The sequence below is a fragment of the Oryx dammah genome, unplaced genomic scaffold (genome assembly GCF_014754425.2).
Source record: "Oryx dammah isolate SB20612 unplaced genomic scaffold, SCBI_Odam_1.1 HiC_scaffold_5, whole genome shotgun sequence".
NCBI classification, from domain to species: domain Eukaryota; kingdom Metazoa; phylum Chordata; class Mammalia; order Artiodactyla; family Bovidae; genus Oryx; species Oryx dammah.
Genome location: NW_024070189.1, coordinates 102,865,267 through 102,882,721, shown reverse-complemented (window position 1 = coordinate 102,882,721; position 17,455 = coordinate 102,865,267). Strand labels below are relative to the sequence as shown.

The following is a 17,455-nucleotide window of genomic DNA, read 5'->3' as shown; positions in this document are numbered from 1 at the left end:
CTACAGTTCCTTCTGCCCCTATAACAGGGGTGGGACAGGTTGGGTAAATGACTCCATTATGCAGATGAAACAGATTCAGAGATAAGCAGAGATTAGTCCAAGTCCCTCAGAACCAAGAGTGGCCCAAGGTTTATTTGATATTCATTCCCAGGCAATTTCACATAATCTTACTATCTTACCACCTCTTCTGGCTGGCCAGCCTTCCTTCCTTCCACAATGATTTCCCTGAATACCTCTCCCTGTTTTGTGCCAGGCACTATCACTATGTAGGTCTCAGGACTAAGACGATGAGAAACAATATATTCTTCCTAGATTTGGCAGTGGTTTAGTTACTAAGTGGTGTCTGACTCTTGCGACACCATAGACTGTAGCCTGCCAGGCTCCTCTGTCCATGGGATTCTCTAGGCAAGAGTACTGGAGTGGGTTGCCATTTCCTCCTCCAGGGGATCTTCCTGACCCAGGAATCGAACCTGGGTCTCCTGCCTTGCAGGCAGATTCTTTACTGACTGAGCTATCACTATGTAGGTCTCAGGACTAAAACAATGAGAAACAACATACTCTTCCCAGATTTGGAGGGTCTTCCAGTCTACTGGGAGAGGCAGAAGTCAACTGACGGCACAGACAGAAGTAAATCACCGATGAAGTATACCAAGACTGCACCAATCAAAACACCTAGTCTTGCCTTGGGGAGGTCAGGGAGAGCTTCCAATAGGAGGTGACCTCAGAGTGGCTATCTGACAAATTATCTCCAAAAGCGATTTACCTCCCACAATGTTAGCTACCTCCAAAAGCCAGCGTTTCATTTATTCATTAATTCAGTTACTCATTCATCTATTTAACTCCCATAGACCCTAAGCATCATTCAAGGAGGTGGTAAGGATAAAACAGGCAAAATTCTTTCCAGAATGGAGCAGAGTTAGGGGAAGCCAAAGAATTAGCAAGATCATTTTGGAAGGGGGTAACTGCCAGGAAGAAAAAAAAATAGAGTGAAGGAGGAGTAAGTGCCCCCCTCCCTTTCAAAACACGAGCCATGAAAACCCTTCTAATCAAAGCTGCCACCTTCTCCTTGGGGCCATGGGCACCTTATCATACTCCAGCAGGGGAAGAAGGGAGGCGGGATTCCTCCCAGTGGCCCTGCTCTTTCAGCAGTTAACCTAGCCATTATTGAGTTCCTCCAGTTTGCACCAGGCAACCTTCCCGGGATTAGACCACGTTGCGCCGGGGGTGGGGTGGGGGTGGGGTACCAAGGTTCCGTGTGCCCTTGGGCACGTCGCTTTCCTCGGAGCCTGTGATCTACAGAAGTAACTAGGGATTCATGGTGGGTTATCCAGCAGTCTCAGAACTGCCCTGACCCGCAAACCTGAGTTCCTTAAGAAAGTACCATTTAATGCTGTCCTCCCAACATCCCTCAAGGTGAGAGTGCGTCGATAGAGGTGTTTATCCCCATTTCGCAGATGAGCCGAATGTCAGACAAGCGGTTAGTTTGACCAGGCTGCGCGGTGCAGACCTGTGAACTGATTAGGATCTACAGCACCCGCACCCTTACCCCGGCTCCCGCCCCCGCCCTCTCCCCCGCCCCCGCCCCCGGTCGGGGGGTGGCGCGGCGGCCTCTGCCCCTTTAAGAACGCCCCGCTGATACAAGCAGGAAGGGGGCGGTGCCTGTACCGGAGACGGATGTGCGCGCACACCAATGGACGCTGTAGTCACTGCGGCGGCGTCCAATGGGTGCGCTGAGGGCGGGGCTGGGCGCCAGAGCCTGGTTCCCGAGGCGCGGCGGCCGCGGCTGGGGGCGGGGAGGGGGGCGCAGGACCCCAGGCTGGGGTCCCGGAGCCGGAGGCACGTGTCCCGGGGCGCCAGCGGGGCCGCGTCGGCCCGAAGCACTGCCCGGGCCTGGGCTAGTCCGGGGCCCGGCGCGGCGGGGGCTGCGACTGCTAGGCGGGGTGAAGGGCCGCGCGGGAGGCGAGCTGGGGGGCGCGGGGGGATCGGAGTGCCCGAGGGGGTGCTACCTGGTGGGGGCGACCAGGAGTGGGGGCCACGGAGGGTCAAGAGCAGCGGGTGGGGGCGCTGCCGGCTGAGTCGTGCAGGGCCAGGGGTGCCCGAGGGTTGCGGGGGGTCGGGAGCCCCAGACTGGTGGCGTCAAATAGGCGTGGGGCGTTGGGGACTTGGGTGGGAGGTTGAAGGAGGGCCAGGCCGGGGCAGGGGGCGTCTGGAGAGCCTAGGGTGTTATGGGATTGGGAAGGGGGCGTCTGGGGAGATCAAAGTGTTCAGGGGCGACAGACCAGCTGCGGGGGAAGCTGGCCCGGGCTGGGGGCGGTGGTTGGGGTTGGGGGAGGGCTATTTATGCGAGCGCAGGGGATTGTGGGGGTTGGGGCTGGGAGGGTCTCAGAAAATGGGACCCGAGCCCGGAAGGAGCAGGCAGGTGAGAGTTAGGGAGGAGATGCTGTGGGCTATAATGACGGCTTTACCACCTCCATAGCTCGGGGCCTAGGGGAGGGAGTCAGTTCTTGATGGTCCAGGGAAGAAGCCGTGGGGGTCTCGACCACTTCTGTAAGGGGGAGGCTACTTCGAAGGTGGTCAGAAGGCCTGAGGAGAGAAGGGGCTCCTAGGGAATGGTTTGGGACACGGTCCCTGGTGTTGGGGGGTGGTATTAGATTCAGGAAGGTAATGCGAAGGAATGCCTTGGGGTTTCTGGGAGGCTCCCCTTAGGAGATGGGACAACTGAAGGTGGGGAGCCCTGGTAAAGATTCACTTTATTTTTCTCTTGGGCTCTAAAAATAGCCTCCCCAAGATCTCAGGGGTTGTCCCCCAGAAAAAAATCCCAGCACCCACTCTGGGCCGATTAAGCCCCAGGTTCCAAATCCTGCATCCTGTGGTTGCCTTGCTCTGTGACCTTGGGCAAATGGCTTTGCCACTCTGGGCCTCAATTTCCTTTTCTACAAGGGGATGTTCTCTACTTCCCAGGGTGTTTATAAAGATTAAATAATAATTAACTCTAATAATAGCTACTGCTGTTTGAACCTGATGCCAGGGTTTGGTGAGTGGGTTGTTAAGTCCTTGGAACAAACCAGGATTGTTACTCTACCCACTGTACAGATGAGGAAACTAAGGCCTGGAGCCCCTGAGTCACACAGCAAGTGATGGGCACTGTGGGGAATGGAGGCAGAGGAGATTTGAGGGGTGTGATGGGATTCTTACCCCATCCATTCCCCCCACCAGGGCCAGTTCCCATCCCCAGCAGCATGGCATCCTGTGCTGAGCCCTCTGCTGCAGACCCTGAGCCCACTGCTCCGCCGCCTGCTGGGGTCCCACCACTTGAGGACTTCGAGGTGCTGGATGGGGTGGAAGACGCTGAGGGCGAGGAGGAGGAAGAAGAGGAGGACCTGAGTGAGCTGCCGCCACTTGAGGATGTGGGGCAGCCCCCACTGGAGGAGGCCGAGCAGCCCGGGGCCCTGGCCCGAGAGTTCCTGGCTGCCATGGAGCCCGAGCCTGAGCCTGCCCCGGCCCCCGACGAGTGGCTGGACATCCTGGGTAAGGAGCAGGGGTGGCTCGGGTTGACCCATGGCGCCCAGACAGCTCAGGTTTGGGGGTGACCTTGGCCTAGGCCTTCTCCTCTCCTGAGCCTCGTTTCCCCATCTCTGTCGTGAAGGAGATTGGAAGTAAAACGTGGTAACCACGGTGATCACTAGCCACAGGCAATTGCTTGAGACACTTCATGTTTATGAGCCCTTTTCTTGTCTCTCTCTCTGTCACACACACACACACACACATACACGTATGACTTGCTTTCTTAGAGCTGCTTACAGGACTCAGAGACGCTGAATCACCTGCTCAGAGCCACACAGAGCTCTCAACCCCCATTCCTTTTCTTGGCATTTGTCTGACCAGTGCCTGACCCATGCCCCCCAAAACTGTGTTCTAAGGTCAAATAGATCTGTGGAACATCCCATTCATAGTCTTCATTAGTGTGCTCAGTGTTGAGAAAAGTCCTGGAAGGGAGAAACTAGGAGAACCCATAAGTGCTGCACCCTCCACTATACACTCCATCACAGCAACTCTGGAAAATAAACATAGTACTACTAGTTCTGACACCTAGAACACTCAGTAACGCTAACGTCCACACAAATGATAGCACATCACTAGTAAGTAGTATCAAATGATATAGACACTGGTAAAACCAAGTTGGTACTGATTTCACCTCCACTGCAGATACAGACTTTACTATGCCTAAAAAAAAACAAACACCAGGTGATGTTTACTAAGCGGTGGTTCTGTGCCAGGCCTGTGCATCCTCTAATTTTATCCTCACAGCAACCTTGTGCTGTAATTCCTGTCATATCCCTGTTTGACAGTTAGGGAAACAGGCTCAGAGAGGTGAAGGCACTTGTCCAAGGTTGCACAGGCCCCTTGGTTCTGTTAAAGTTTGGGAAGTTCTCTACTGACAGGAAGGACTGCCCTGCTCCCTCTGTGAGCATGAAGATGGCTCTGTTTGTTTATATTTGAGCCAGCCACTCTCTGAGGCCAGAATTCAGGCTGCTAGACAAGGAAACTGAGGCCTTGAGAGAAGCTGTGATTTACCCAGAGTTTCCCCGGGCAAGAGACAACGCCTGGTTGAGATCCTACCAACGTATCCACTGTTAGTGTCCAGAAGCCTCAAGACACAAGATCCCTTGGCATCCACTAGATAAATGATTCTGAAACTGGATGCAGGAGCAGGTATAAGTTGGGGAGCCCTGCAGGAATTTGGAACACTCTAGAATATTCCACAATATGAATAGATCTCCCTGCCCATTATCTTTAGACTAGGGTCTACTCCGACTCATGGCAGTGTTTTCCATACCTGGGGACTTATAGAATACAGGTACTTCTTGTACACTGGGTGGCTGCAGATGACGTCAGTCTCTTGTGCCCCGTAGGTATAAGCCCTCTATCACCCCAGCAGTTGTAATGGGATGACTGTGGGTGTCTTCATTGTGGGGCTCCTTGAGTGGGTTTGTGAGGGCCTGGGGCCTTGTGCCTGGTCCTCAGTAGGTGTTGGCTGTGGCCATTTGGCCATCCCTAAAATTGTTTGGGGTATGGGGAGGAACATAGTGGTCTCCTTGGTGGCTGGAGGGGGGAACTAGGGGTTACTTTTGCTTTTAGGTCTTTCCGTGTGATGTGGTGCTTTAGTCCGGACACACTCTTGGCATCACAGGTACTCTACTAACCAAGCAAGCTACTCTCTGGTGTCACCAGGAGAAGCCCCAGCCACCCCATTTCATGGATGGGTAAACTGAGATCCAGATGTCTCAGGGCTGAGATTGGAACCAAAGGAGAGGGGACAGGGCAGCGGGCCAGAGTCTCTTATCTGGACATCCTGGCTGCTTTGACTGTGATGGGCAGGAGGGCTTTTCTCAGCCCTTTGCCCTCACTAAGACGAGATGTTTTTCTTCTTCTCCTCTTCTTTTGGCCGCTTGTGGGATCTCAGTTCCCTGATGAGGGATTGCACCTGGGTCCCAGCAATGAAAGTGCAGACTCCTAACCACTAGGCCACCAGGGAACTCCATTTTCTTTTAAAAAATTATTTTTAATTTAACAATTAACTAGGTTTATGTTTATACTGAAGTTTTCCTTTTAATTAGTTTGTTTCTGGCTGTGCTGGGTCTTCGCTGCTGCTCTGGCTTCACTCCGGTTTTGGCGAGCAGGGGCTCCTCTGCAGTTTCAGTACATGGGCTTCTCATTGCTCTGGCTCCTCTTGTTGCTGAGCGCAGGCTTCGGTAGTTGCGGCTCCTGGGCTCTAGAGCACAGGCTCAATAGTTGTGGTGTACGGGCTCACTTGCTTGGTGGCCTGTGGGATCTTCCCAGATCAGGGATTGAGCCCGTATTTCCTGCATTGGCAGGTGGATTCTTTACCACTGAGCCACCAGGGAAGCCTCATTTATTTATTCTTAATTTTTGGCTGTGCTCGATCTTCACTGCTGTGCACAGATTATTCTTTGTCATGGAGTGTGAGCTGCTCTAGCTGAGGGTAGCTGGCTCAGCAGGGGCAGTCCACGGGCTTCGTTGCCCTGCAGCATGTGGGATCTTAGCTCCCCAACCAGGGATCAAACCCTGCATTGGAAGGTGGATTCTTAACCACTGGACCTACAGGGATGTCCCCCCTCTTTTGATTTTCTTAAGATAACAGACCAGCCAGCATTCACTGAGCCCATCCCAGAGCCAGTATTGTCAGTCCCCAAATCAATACTTTCATGCCCACTGTCCAGCCAGGGACACTGGGGCCCAGAGGCACGGGGTCACCTGCCCAGTCAGTGGGAGAGGGGCCACTGAAAACTCCGCTTGTGCCCTGGTGCTGTGCCACCCCCAGGAGAGGCAGAGCTGCCGGTGAGGGGAGCGTTTGCTCAGGGGGCAGCCACTCATCTGAGCCGCTCGGTGACAGGCTGTTTGTTCCCTCTCCTTGGCAGGGAATGGGCTGTTGAGGAAGAAGACGCTGGTTCCAGGCCCACCAGGCTCCAGCCGCCCAACCAAGGGCCAGGTGGTCACTGTGCGGCTGCAGACGTCGCTGGAGAATGGCACGCGAGTACAGGAGGAGCCGGAGCTGGTGTTCACCCTGGGTGACTGTGACGTCATCCAGGTGAGAAGAGGGGCGGGGCGGGGGTGAGGTTCGGGGACGTGCTGGTGGTGGTGGGGTGTGCAGGCCCCGCTGTGCTGCTGCTCGACCCACTCCACCGGCTCTGCTCCCCCCACCCTCCCAGGCCCTGGATCTCAGTGTCCCGCTCATGGACGTCGGGGAGACGGCGATGGTCACTGCTGACTCCAAGTACTGCTATGGCCCCCAGGGCAGGTGAGAACCTGCTGCTTACAGGGGTCCCTGTGGGGAGGCAGGAGTGGGTGGGACAGGTGGTTCCCCCATCTCATCCCATCTGCCTGCACGCTTTATAGAAGAGGAATCTGAGGCTCAGCGAGGGGAACTCCTGCTCCAGGTCACGGAGCTCAAGGGGAGCAAGAGTTAACTTCCCTTGTGTTTTACTGAGGAGGGGGTGACAGCCCTTTCCTGCCCGCTCCTGAGCCATCCCAGTGTGCCTGGGGGTTCAGTCACGGTGGCCGCTGGGTCTGAGTGCTATCCCCACCCCATCCCCCAGCAGGAGCCCATACATCCCCCCGCACGCGGCGCTGTGCCTGGAGGTGACTCTGAAGACTGCTGTGGATGGGCCTGACCTGGAGATGCTCACGGGGCAGGAGCGTGTGGCTCTGGCCAACCGGAAGCGGGAGTGTGGCAATGCTCACTATCAGCGGGCCGACTTCGTGCTGGCTGCCAACTCCTACGACCTCGCCATCAAGGCCATCACTTCCAGTGCCAAAGGTGACCGCCAGGTCAAATCCCAGCACCTCCCTGCAGAGCCATCCCCTCTAGTGCTAGAAACTTCAAGCCACAGAGGGCCCCAGATTCAAAATGTTCTAGAAAATTCTAGAATCTGGGTAGATGTTCAGCTATGCCTAGCCTATAGTTATCACTGGTGGTGGAAGCTTAGTCACTAAGTTGTGGCCAACTCTTTAGCGACCCCATAGACTGTGGCCCACCAGGCTCCTCTGTCCATGGAATTTCCTAGGCAAGAATACTGGAATGGGTTGCCATTTCCTTCTCCAGGGGATCTTCCCGAACCAGGGATCAAACCTGTGTTTCCTGCTTGGCAGGCAGATTCTTAGCACTGAGCCACCTGGGTGATTAAGCCTCCTTAGGTCAGGACTTGTATCCCAGGTCAGTGGAATGTTTTGTAGTGCAGATAGACGTTTAAAATGTGGTTGACTGCAGACATTGTCGATCCACGTGTCCCGTGATCAGGCCCTTGTTCACTTAGGCTCCGTTTTGTAGACTCCTTGGGAGTGCCCTGAGGATGGTGCTGGTCTTGGCCTGTGTTAGGATGGGGAAGCTGAGGCCAGAGAGGCCTGAGTCCCTTCAAGGAGTAGGTGGTAGAGGTCCCACAGCACTGGGAGCTTGGAAGTTCCCTGCCTCCTGTCACTGGGACACTCAGAGACCCTCCCCCGAGTCTCCTCCACCACCAGGTGTGGAGGGTGGGCCTGGCCTGGGTCACGTGGTCCCTCTGCAACTGGATGGCTGGGGGGAGGGCTGGAGGCATGGTCACAGCAGCTGTGGCTGCGTGCTGTCCCCCTCAGTGGACATGACATTCGAGGAGGAGGAGCAGCTCCTGCAGCTGAAGGTGAAGTGTCTGAACAACCTGGCGGCCTCGCAGCTGAAGCTGGATCACTACCGCGCAGCGCTGCGCTCCTGCAGCCTCGTGCTGGAGCACCAGCCTGACAACATCAAGGCTCTCTTCCGCAAGGGCAAGGTGAGCTGCAGCTCGCAGGCTCCCAGTGGGCAGGCTGGCTCCCCATCCCAGGGCAGTGAGGCTGGTCTCCCACCCCAGACTTGAGAAGGGTGTGAGCATCAGCCAACCAAGCTCCCCAGGGTACAGATGGGAAAACTGAGGTTCAAATTGGTGCAGGGGTGTGGCTTGGGTCACAGCAGTTCCTTGACTGAAGCCATGTTTGACTTCCCTGGCACTGCCACCTGGCCCATCCATAATTGTTCCCCGAATATAACCCTTTTGTGACTGCCATTTCCCTCAGTAAAAGCTGGGTTCTTCTCGTGGACTTCAAGGCTGTAAGCCATCTGGTCTTTCCCCCTGCCATCACCTTCCAGTCTACTGTTGGTTGTTACCGGGGCTAGGTCTGCTGCTACCCCAGTGCCTTTGCTTGGGCTGTCCACACCCTGTTTACTCCCCTGAGTCCTTCCCTCATCTCCTTCAAGCCTTTGCTGTGATGTCACCTCCTCAGGAAGGCCTCCCTACAACCCCCTGCCCTGCCTTCCTGTTTCCCATGTCACTGTCAGCATGGGCAGGCGTCATGCCTCTCGTCCATTTCCCTTCCCAGAAGGTGGGGATTTTGTATGTTGTATGTGTGCATGCTAAGTCGCTTCAGTTGTGTTCGACCTTTTGCGACCCTATGGACTATACCCACCAGGCTCCCCTGTCCTTGGGATTCTCCAGGCAAAAGAATACTGGAGTGGGTTGCCGTGCCCGCCTCCAGGGGATCTTCCTGACCTAGGAATTGAACCTGCGTCTCCCGTGGCTCCTGCACTGCGGTGCATTCTTTACCACTGAGCCACCTGGGAAGCCCTTTGTATGTCTCATTCACTGCTACATCTCTAGCACTGCAAATAGAGCCAGACACACAGTAGGTGCTGAGTAAATGTAGGTGGAGCATGGTGGGGAGCTTGGCCTGAGTGGACCTGACCTGAGTTGCTTTTGTCCCTGTCTCTGTTTATCTTCACTCTGCTGTGAGAGGGGGTGCATTTTTAGCAGTGAACTGAGGAAACTAAGGCATAAGCAAATGCTGGGTCACTTAGTGTATTTGTCAGAGACCTGGAGAAGGAAATGGCAACCCACTTCAGCATTCTTGCCTCGAAAATCCCGCGGACGGAGGAGCCTAGTAGGCTACAGTCCATGGGGTTGCAAAGAGTCGGACATGACTGAGCGACTTCACTTTTACTGAGCAGGCTAGCCAGTGTTTTTTAAAGTACTTTCTGGGTATAGAAACGTGAGGAGAGAAAAGATGCTGACCCTGTTTTTCAGGGTTTAAAAGAATCCTCTTGGGGGAAATGAGACTGTCTGTTCTTGTAGGCTCATACCTGTTTGGGTCTGCTGGTCAAAGGTGATGGAAACCCACTCAGATTCAAGCAGAAGGAATCAATGGCTTGTGGAATTGCCGAGTTTCAGGCCTAGCTGGCTTCAGTCACAGCTGGATCCAGGTGTTCAGCAGTGTTGTGGAGATACCTGTGTCTGCCTGCTGTGTTCATTTCTCAGGCACACTCCTCTCTCAAGATGCTCCCTCCTGCTCTGCCAAAAGGGCCAGGCCTCCATCCTTTCCGCTAAGCAACTGGCCTCCCAGTGCTCCCAGCATAGTTCCGGCTGGATCTCATTGGCTGGCTTGAGTCACACGCCTGGCTCTGAACCATTCAGTGTGGCCAAAGCTTTGGCAGCTTCCGGTTGGCTTCTCGAGTCGGCCAAGGTGGTGAAGGAGGAGGAGAGAGAGTGCCTGGGCCACTTGCACACGGTGAAACCAGCGTTCATGGGGAAGGGCACCGAGCCTGGCGCGCCACACAGGTAGTTGAGGGCTCCGGGGAGCAGTGTAGGGGTGACCGGAGCCCTGGGCCAGTTGCTGGAGATGGACTTGGAACTAGTCAGATGGCCGGGAGCCTGGCAGAGCTGGGTCTCTTGAAGGAGAATGTGGCCCAGCTTGGGTCCAAGTGATGACTCCCCACTTCCTCCTGCAGGTGCTGGCCCAGCAAGGCGAGTATAGTGAGGCCATCCCCATCTTGAGAGCAGCCCTGAAGCTGGAACCTTCCAACAAGGTGAGCAGAATGGGGGCACCCTGAGACTTGCCATGCTGACCTGTCGGGAAGTTCCTCTTGTGGTCTGCCCCTTATCTTTCTTGCTGTGGCTCTCCCCTATAGAGTTTCTCTCTGGGCAGTAGCAGGGGGTACGTGACTGAAGGGCCCCAACCTGCCTGCTGAGACCCTTTTTGACCCCTGCAGAGGCAATCTGGGCTCTCACCCCAGCAGGGGTTCCAGAGGTCAAGGGCACTGCCAGCCTGGCCAGTGCCAGTGTTTTCAGCTTCCTTCCTAGAATATTTCTTCTTGGAAACCTTCCTCTGGCCACCCTTGCCCCACCTCATCTTCTGGCTTCCTCGGAGGACGCAGACAGCACCCCCAACTTTGCTAATGCCTGGCGAGTAGCAGACAGCTCCCATGGCTCAGTGGTTCCAGCCCCAGTGAGCCCCTGGGCCCCAGGAAGGCAGGCTGCTAGCAACAGTGGTTGGCTTCTGCTCTCACAGACGATCCACGCAGAGCTCTCGAAGCTGGTGAAGAAGCACGCGGCCCAGAGGAGCACGGAGACCGCCCTGTACCGGAAGATGCTGGGCAACCCCAGCCGGCTGCCTGCCAAGTGTCCTGGCAAGGGTGCCTGGGTGAGCAGGGGCAGGCAGGCACAGGGAAGCTCCCAGAGGAGGGCTGTGTGCAGGGTACACCATGCAGAGGGAGTTTCTTCATTTTGCAACATCAGTGTCTTCCTGAACTGGGTCATGCTGGGGACATGGACACAGAGAGTCCCCAGCACTGCGTGATCAGAGCCAGAGCAGAAGATACAACACAATCAGGAGGGCTCGGGCAGAGGAGTGCTGGCTCCCTTCAGAGGGGACGGGGAGGTGTACCAGAGGAGGGGGGACTTGGCTTGAGTTTTGATGCAGCTGTAGGAGTTTTCCAAGAGGTAGGCAAGGCATCTTCAGGCCGTGGTTTCCTGGGAGGCCCGTTGGGACCGTAGTTGTTAGCTGAGGTGCAAGCCATCTGTCTTGACCACTGTCTAGCCTTCTTCTCCCTCTCCTTTATCCACAGTCCATCCCATGGAAGTGGCTGTTTGGGGCAACTGCTGTCGCCTTGGGGGGCGTGGCTCTCTCTGTGGTCATTGCTGCCAGGAACTGACCGCCCAGGTGGCCACCATCCCCTCCACTCACCGTGGACCCCCACCCTGTGCTCCCTAACTCCCCCAGGCTCCCTGTCCACTGCCCTAACTGGCCTAGCCCCCTCCTCTGGGGCGGGGGCAGTGAGGTTTGGGGGTCACGTGGCCCCACGAGCAGGAGGGACTGAGCCCTATTGGAGGAAAGTGAGGCAGGGCCCGGACCCCACATCCAGCCCGGAGCAAGGGGGGCCTCATTGCTCCAGACCCAATTCCCACCCCACCCCCGGGGTGAGGTCCCAGCAGGGATCAGTCCCAGTGTCCTCTTCCCAATAGGCCTGGGGGCAGCCCTCCCCCTGCCCAGCCCCTTTCCAACCTCCAGCCCCTCCTGCCCTGCCTGCTGCCCTCTGTCCAGGCCCCCTCCGCCCACACACAGTGAAATAAAAGCCTCCCACCCCGCTCCCTGCTCATTCTGGAACTTTCTTTTAACGTCACTTGGGGCTGAGCCGGAGGCCTTTTGTGCCACGTCCAGGGTCACAGAGGACGGTGGATGTGGCCAAGCCAGGACTAGAGGGGGTTTGTCTGCTCTCAGGCCACAGCAGACCCTCTGTGCTGAGTGGGAAACAGACCTGGCCTAGTGGGGCCTTGTGCTCAGGGTGCCTGATCAGACTCGGTGGGAGTTCACCGCGAGGTGTGCTCCTTACCCCACCTCTCAGTTCTGTCGCCTCATCTGCAGCGGGGGACCCTGATGGGACCTCTGGCTGTGCAGCAAGCAGACAGACCCGTATCTGGGCAGCAGCATAGCCGGTGTAAAGGCCCTGGAGCAGGATGGAACCTGGTATGTTCAAAGGTGATAAAGGTGGGTGCTCAGCAGAGCTGGATGCTGCAGGGTCTCTGGGGAGGGGTGGGGTTGATTCCAGGAGCTGTGTCCCATCTCCTTTTCCTGACAACCCAGGGCTATAGGAGCTTCTCCTCAAAACGCTGCCCACCGTCCCAACCAGGATAGCCAAAGCCAGTGTTTGGCACCTTTATCAACCTGAGTTCCTTCTTGCTGTTTTAGCCAGCATCCAGGAAAGGAGATCTCTGAGGTAGACCACACAAGTGTTTGGCTCATGCCCACCCCCTTACTAGTGCTTCCCAGGTGGCGCTAGTGGGAAATACCCACCTGCCAGTGCAGGAGGTGTGAAAGAAGCAGCTTGATCCCTGGGTTCAGAAGATTCTCTGGAGGAGGAAATGGTAACCCACTCAAGTACTCTTGCTTAGAGGACCCCATGGACAGGAGCCCGGCGGGCTACAGGCCATAGGATCGCAGAGTTGGACGTGACTGCAGCAACTTAGCGCACACCCCCTTACAGTCCAGGAGGAGAAGTCACCCAGCAGAAGGTGGCCGTCAGGCCTTGAAACTTGATCTTTGCCCTGCTTGCTCCAGGCCCTCTAGGGGCCACTTGGATTACTCTTAGGGCACATCTGGCGGTAGCTTGGAACTGATCCTACTCTGCACCACTCAATCCCCTTAGGTTTCTACCTTGGCCGCTGATGGGAACGGGGTTCCGTGGCAGGTGCTGGGGTGGGGGCCGTGGGTTGGCCAGACCTAGGAGGCTTGCATCTCAGGCAGGATGCCCCCTCTCTGCTCGGTCTGTGTGGTTTCAGGCTGGGAAGCTGGCCCGATGGGCTGTGGGCTGGCTGGGGCGACTTTCTGGCCTGGCTGTGAGGGCCGTCACTGCTGTCTCTCCTGAGCACCGGCCATGCAGCACTGGCGTCCGTCCACCGTGGGCCCGCAGCAGCCTTGTTCTGTGCCCGTTTCATCATCATATACTCTGGGGACAAGGCTCTTGTCAGGTGTGTCGTGAATATATCTCCCACTTTGTGTCTCACTTTTCATTTTCCTATCATTCATTCATTTGGCTGTACCACGTCTTAGGCGCAGCATGTAGGGTCTCTTCCTTGTGGGATGCTAACTGTTGGTTGTGGCATGTGGGATCTAGTTCCCTGACCAGGGATTGAACCTGGGTCCCCTGCACTGGGAGCATGGCAGTTTTTAACCACTGGGCCCCCCAGGGAAGAAGTTCCTCACTTTTCATTTTCTGTTCATTCAAAGAACAGACTTTTAAAATTTAATGCAGTCTAATTTGTCATCTTTCCCCCTTCATTCTACATGCTTTTTGTCAAAACTTGCTGAGCCGTTTGTAGAGATTTTCTGGTTTTTTTTAAACCTCTTATGGCTTTAACTTTTATATTGAGATCCAGGAGCCACTTTGAGTTAACTTTTCTAAGTGGTGTGAGGTTGGGGTTGAAGTTCACATTTTTCCAAATAACCATCCAGTTGGGTTCCCAGTGGTGCAGTTAGTAAAGAATCTGCCTGCCAATGCAGGAGATGCAAGAGATACCGGTTTGATCCTTGGGTGGGGAAAATCCCTGGAGTAGGAAATGGCAACCCATTCCAGTATTCTTGCCTGGAAAATACAGGGCAGAGGAGCCTGGCAGCTACAGTCTATGGGGTCACAAAGAGCTGGGCACAACTGAACACGCACGCATGTGTCCAGCTGTTGCAGAAACATCTGTGGGGAAGACTTTGTTTCCCCTAGTGAGTTACTATGATAGCTTTGTCAAATAGCAACTGAGGAACTTCCCTTGTGGTCCAGTGGCTAAGACCCTGCATTCCCAATGCAGGGGCCCAAGTTCTATACCTGGTCAGGGAACTAGATCCCACAAGCTGCAACTGAGAGTTTGCATACCACAACTAAAGATTCTGCATGCTGCAACTAAGACTGGAGCAGCCAAGTAAGTAAATATTAGAAAAAGGAAAAGCAACTGACCACACCTGTGAATCTTTTCTGACTCTGCTCCATGCTGAGGGTTTCTGTGTCCGCTTGGCAGGTTTCACGTGTCCTGAAGACTAGCATTTTAGTGATGATGGAGTCAGGCTGGTTGTGCTTCCTTCCTTTGCCCCTCTTCTTCATGGTTGCTCTGGTTGTGCCCATTCTTAGCCGAGCAGATGAAAGCTCAGAGTGGAGACAGATCCTGCCCAGGGTCCCACTACCTGGAACTAACAGGCAGGATTTGGCCCAGGTCAGCCTGCCTCCAGAGTCCAGGCAGCTGTTGCTGCATCTTACTGCAGGTTAAGGCCAAGAGGTGAGAAAAGCCTTGAATGCCAGGGCCAGGTGGGGACTTAAGTGTATCCATCCACTGGGTCATTCCATCCTCAGTGGTGTGAACAGGATGGCGGTAGGGAGCCAGAGGGGCAATGAGGTTACCCTAAGGACACAGGAGGCCTGTGGGGGATGTCAGACTGTGCTTGCTCCCGATTCAGGCACAGTATGTGCAAAGGTGTGCTGGCTGGACAGCGTGTGCTGTGTTCAGAGATGGGATGGGTGGATTTTCTTATCAAAATGTATACCAGTGCCTTCTGTGTACCATGTCTTGAGTGATGACTCAGCCTAGCCCTTGCCCTCAAGGGGTGCGACTTGCAGTGGGCCATGAATTGGAAGTGAACACGGAAGAATGAGCTTTGTGTGTGAAAGCTCACGTCTCCTGAGCACTTCAACAGGGTGACCTTTGCACGCCTCCATCTCACATCTTCCCTAAAGGACAACTTGAGTGCTGGCTGGGGTTACCCAGTGTAGCATCATCAGTGTCTTTGAATGCCTGTTCTCTATTTCTCCTCCTGGTAGAGCTCACCTTTACTCCTTACCACACAGATGGAGCTTGTGCCCCACCAGCCTTCAGGGGTGGATCTGCAACTCAGGCCTGACCAATCAGAGCAGTCCACTGGCCTGGCCACAGTGACTGGCTCCTGGGCGATCATGTGACTCACAGTGACCCAATCAAGGCCTTCCCTGGTACCTCCGCTGGAGCCATGAGGGCTCTTAAAACCCCATCTGTAGAGCAGTAAAGAAGAAACTGAAGGCGTGGGTTGTGCAAACCCTGCACAACAAACCCTGCACATTTAAAGGACTGGCCCTTGATTTGGCACCTGAGAGGTCACTTCTAGACTCTTGGAATGTCCTGACTGACAAGAGTATCAGTTTACCTGAGGCCATGGGCCATGCCAAATAGTCCACAATAACAGTATGATTTAGGGTGGGAGGGACTTCCCTGATGGTTCAGTGGTTAAGACATCGCATTTCCAATCCGAAAGACACAGGTTCACTTCCTGGTCAGGGAACTAAGATCTCACATGCCATCTGCCCCCTGCCCCCCACCCCCCAAAAGAGAGAAAAATAGGGTAGGGGCTTTTGGTCACATGGTATCAGCTCAGTCTCTGGATGGGTGATCAGCCATATCTACATAACTGACGCCTCCTCCTCCACAAAAACCCTGGACAAGGCTTGAGTGTGCTTCCCTGGATGGCGGTATACTGTGTGTCGTGACGATCGTTGCTGGGAAAATTAAGTGCTGTCTGCAACCAGAAGCTTGTGCCTGGTTTCTCTTGGCTTCTGCCTTCTGCATCCTTTTCCTTTGCTGATCCTAGACTGTATCCATTCACTGTGAATTAACACAGCCGTGAATATAAGAGCCTTTCTGAGTTCTGTGTGTCCTAGTGAATTACCAAACCTGACTGGTCCTAGGGATTCCTGACAGCAGGTGTCTTTGGCCTCATCCTGAGAAGAGACGTGAGTCTCCCTATTGCACAAATAAGCCCTGAGGCCCCGAAGGTGGACTTGCTGGCTCTGAGGTGGCCAGCTAAGAGAGCAGTGGAGCAGACTGCTTGCTGGCCACCCCACCATGCAGAGGGGCCAGCTCCAAACAGAGTTCTCAGGGATATTCATGTTCCTTCTGTTGCAAAACTGTTTGCTTCAAAATCCCCAAGGTCCATTTGCTCTGACCTAGCAACTCAACTTTCAGGAAGCTGTGGGACAGATGTGCAGCAATGCGTCTCTAAGGGCTGTGTGTTGCAGAAATTTTAAGGCGTTCCTGAGATTTCTTATCCTGCATCATCCCTGGATGGGGAATACAGTGTATCTCGGTTCCATGATTGTGCTGTCACTGGGCACGGTTGACCTTAAGATATGGGGATAATCTGGGTAGGCCCGACCCTGCTGGCTATAGAAGAGGAAGTCAGAGGGATTCAACACAAGGGAGGTTTCTATTACTGAGATGGAGGGGGCCACATGGCCAGTGCCTGAGATTGCCCCCCAGTGACAGCAAGGAAGTAGGGACCTCAGTCTTACAACCACCAAAAAATGAGTTCTACCAACAAGCTGAAGGAGCTCAGACACAGAGCCTTCTTCAGGTGAGATTTTGGGTGAGGACATAGCCCACCCAACATCTTGACTACAGCCTCATGGGCCCCTGAACAGAGAACTAGTTAAAACATACCAGACTTAGCACTCAGAAACTGTGAAATAACTGCTCCTTTTATTAAGCCACTTTGTTATGCCATCATAGGCAGCAATAGCTAACTAATATATATGTTAGCAGTTGCCAGCTAATGAATAGTGGGGTTCATCCCAGTGTGGCTTAAAATTCCATGAATTGCAAACAGCATAAATGTCTAAAGGAAAGGGATTATGTAGATTAAACTCTTGTAAAACCATTAATAATGATCCTCATGATAATGGCATCTTCTTTGGCCTAGGCCTAGGCCCTTGGGTAAATGCTGTTATTATACCTATTTTATGGATGAGCAAAGTGAGGAAAAGAGAGGGCAAGACACATCCCAGGTCCCATAGGGTGAGGGTCAGGCCAGGGGCACTGTTCCCATCACAGAACTAGAACATTTTCAATGGGCTTGCTACGTGGACTGTATGTTGAGAGACCACCCCAAGGCAGTCAACTGGCTTCCAGTTTTTTGGGTGACCTAGTTCTTAGAGGCTTTGGAGCGCATGCCAATGCCTGATGATTCCCTCCATTATTGTTTCCAGGGTCCTCTTGGGAGCCACTGGGGCATTCAGTGTGAAATGGAGAAATAATTGTTGCCAAGCAGCACAGCCCATAGTTGCAGTGTTCTTAATTCTTTTTAACTTCTC

At 54.4% G+C, this 17,455-nt stretch overlaps 1 protein-coding gene across 8 annotated transcripts; it reads left to right on the top strand.

Annotated features, from left to right (window-relative positions):
- The first annotated feature begins 1,643 nt into the window (after positions 1–1,643).
- Positions 1,644–11,948, top strand: FKBP8 (FKBP prolyl isomerase 8). Of its 8 annotated transcripts, none has more exons than XM_040241213.1 (9): positions 1,644–1,725; positions 3,217–3,528; positions 6,441–6,610; positions 6,732–6,820; positions 7,122–7,339; positions 8,152–8,324; positions 10,310–10,387; positions 10,870–11,001; positions 11,426–11,948. In XM_040241213.1, the coding sequence occupies exons 1-9, from the start codon at positions 1,722–1,724 to the stop codon at positions 11,510–11,512; spliced, it is 1,263 nt and encodes a 420-aa protein (XP_040097147.1). In that variant the 5' UTR covers positions 1,644–1,721; the 3' UTR covers positions 11,513–11,948. The 8 variants fall into 8 exon arrangements, with proteins under 8 accessions (XP_040097147.1, XP_040097146.1, XP_040097151.1 ...); XM_040241212.1 differs by having other exon boundaries at positions 1,649–1,725; positions 7,119–7,339; XM_040241217.1 differs by lacking the exon at positions 1,644–1,725 and adding an exon at positions 1,730–1,836.
- The last annotated feature ends 5,507 nt before the right edge of the window (positions 11,949–17,455 follow it).

What these genes read in the sequence shown, in the direction of transcription:
- FKBP8 (XM_040241210.1), top strand. Translation starts at nt 3,138, where the DNA reads ATGGGCACTGTGGGGAATGGAGGCAGAGGAGATTTGAGGGGTGTGATG. An exon ending in CGAGTGGCTGGACATCCTGG is followed by an intron (nt 3,529 to 6,440) that starts GTAAGGAGCAGG and finishes TCTCCTTGGCAG; the next exon opens with GGAATGGGCTGTTGAGGAAG. An exon ending in CTCTCTTCCGCAAGGGCAAG is followed by an intron (nt 8,325 to 10,309) that starts GTGAGCTGCAGC and finishes TTCCTCCTGCAG; the next exon opens with GTGCTGGCCCAGCAAGGCGA.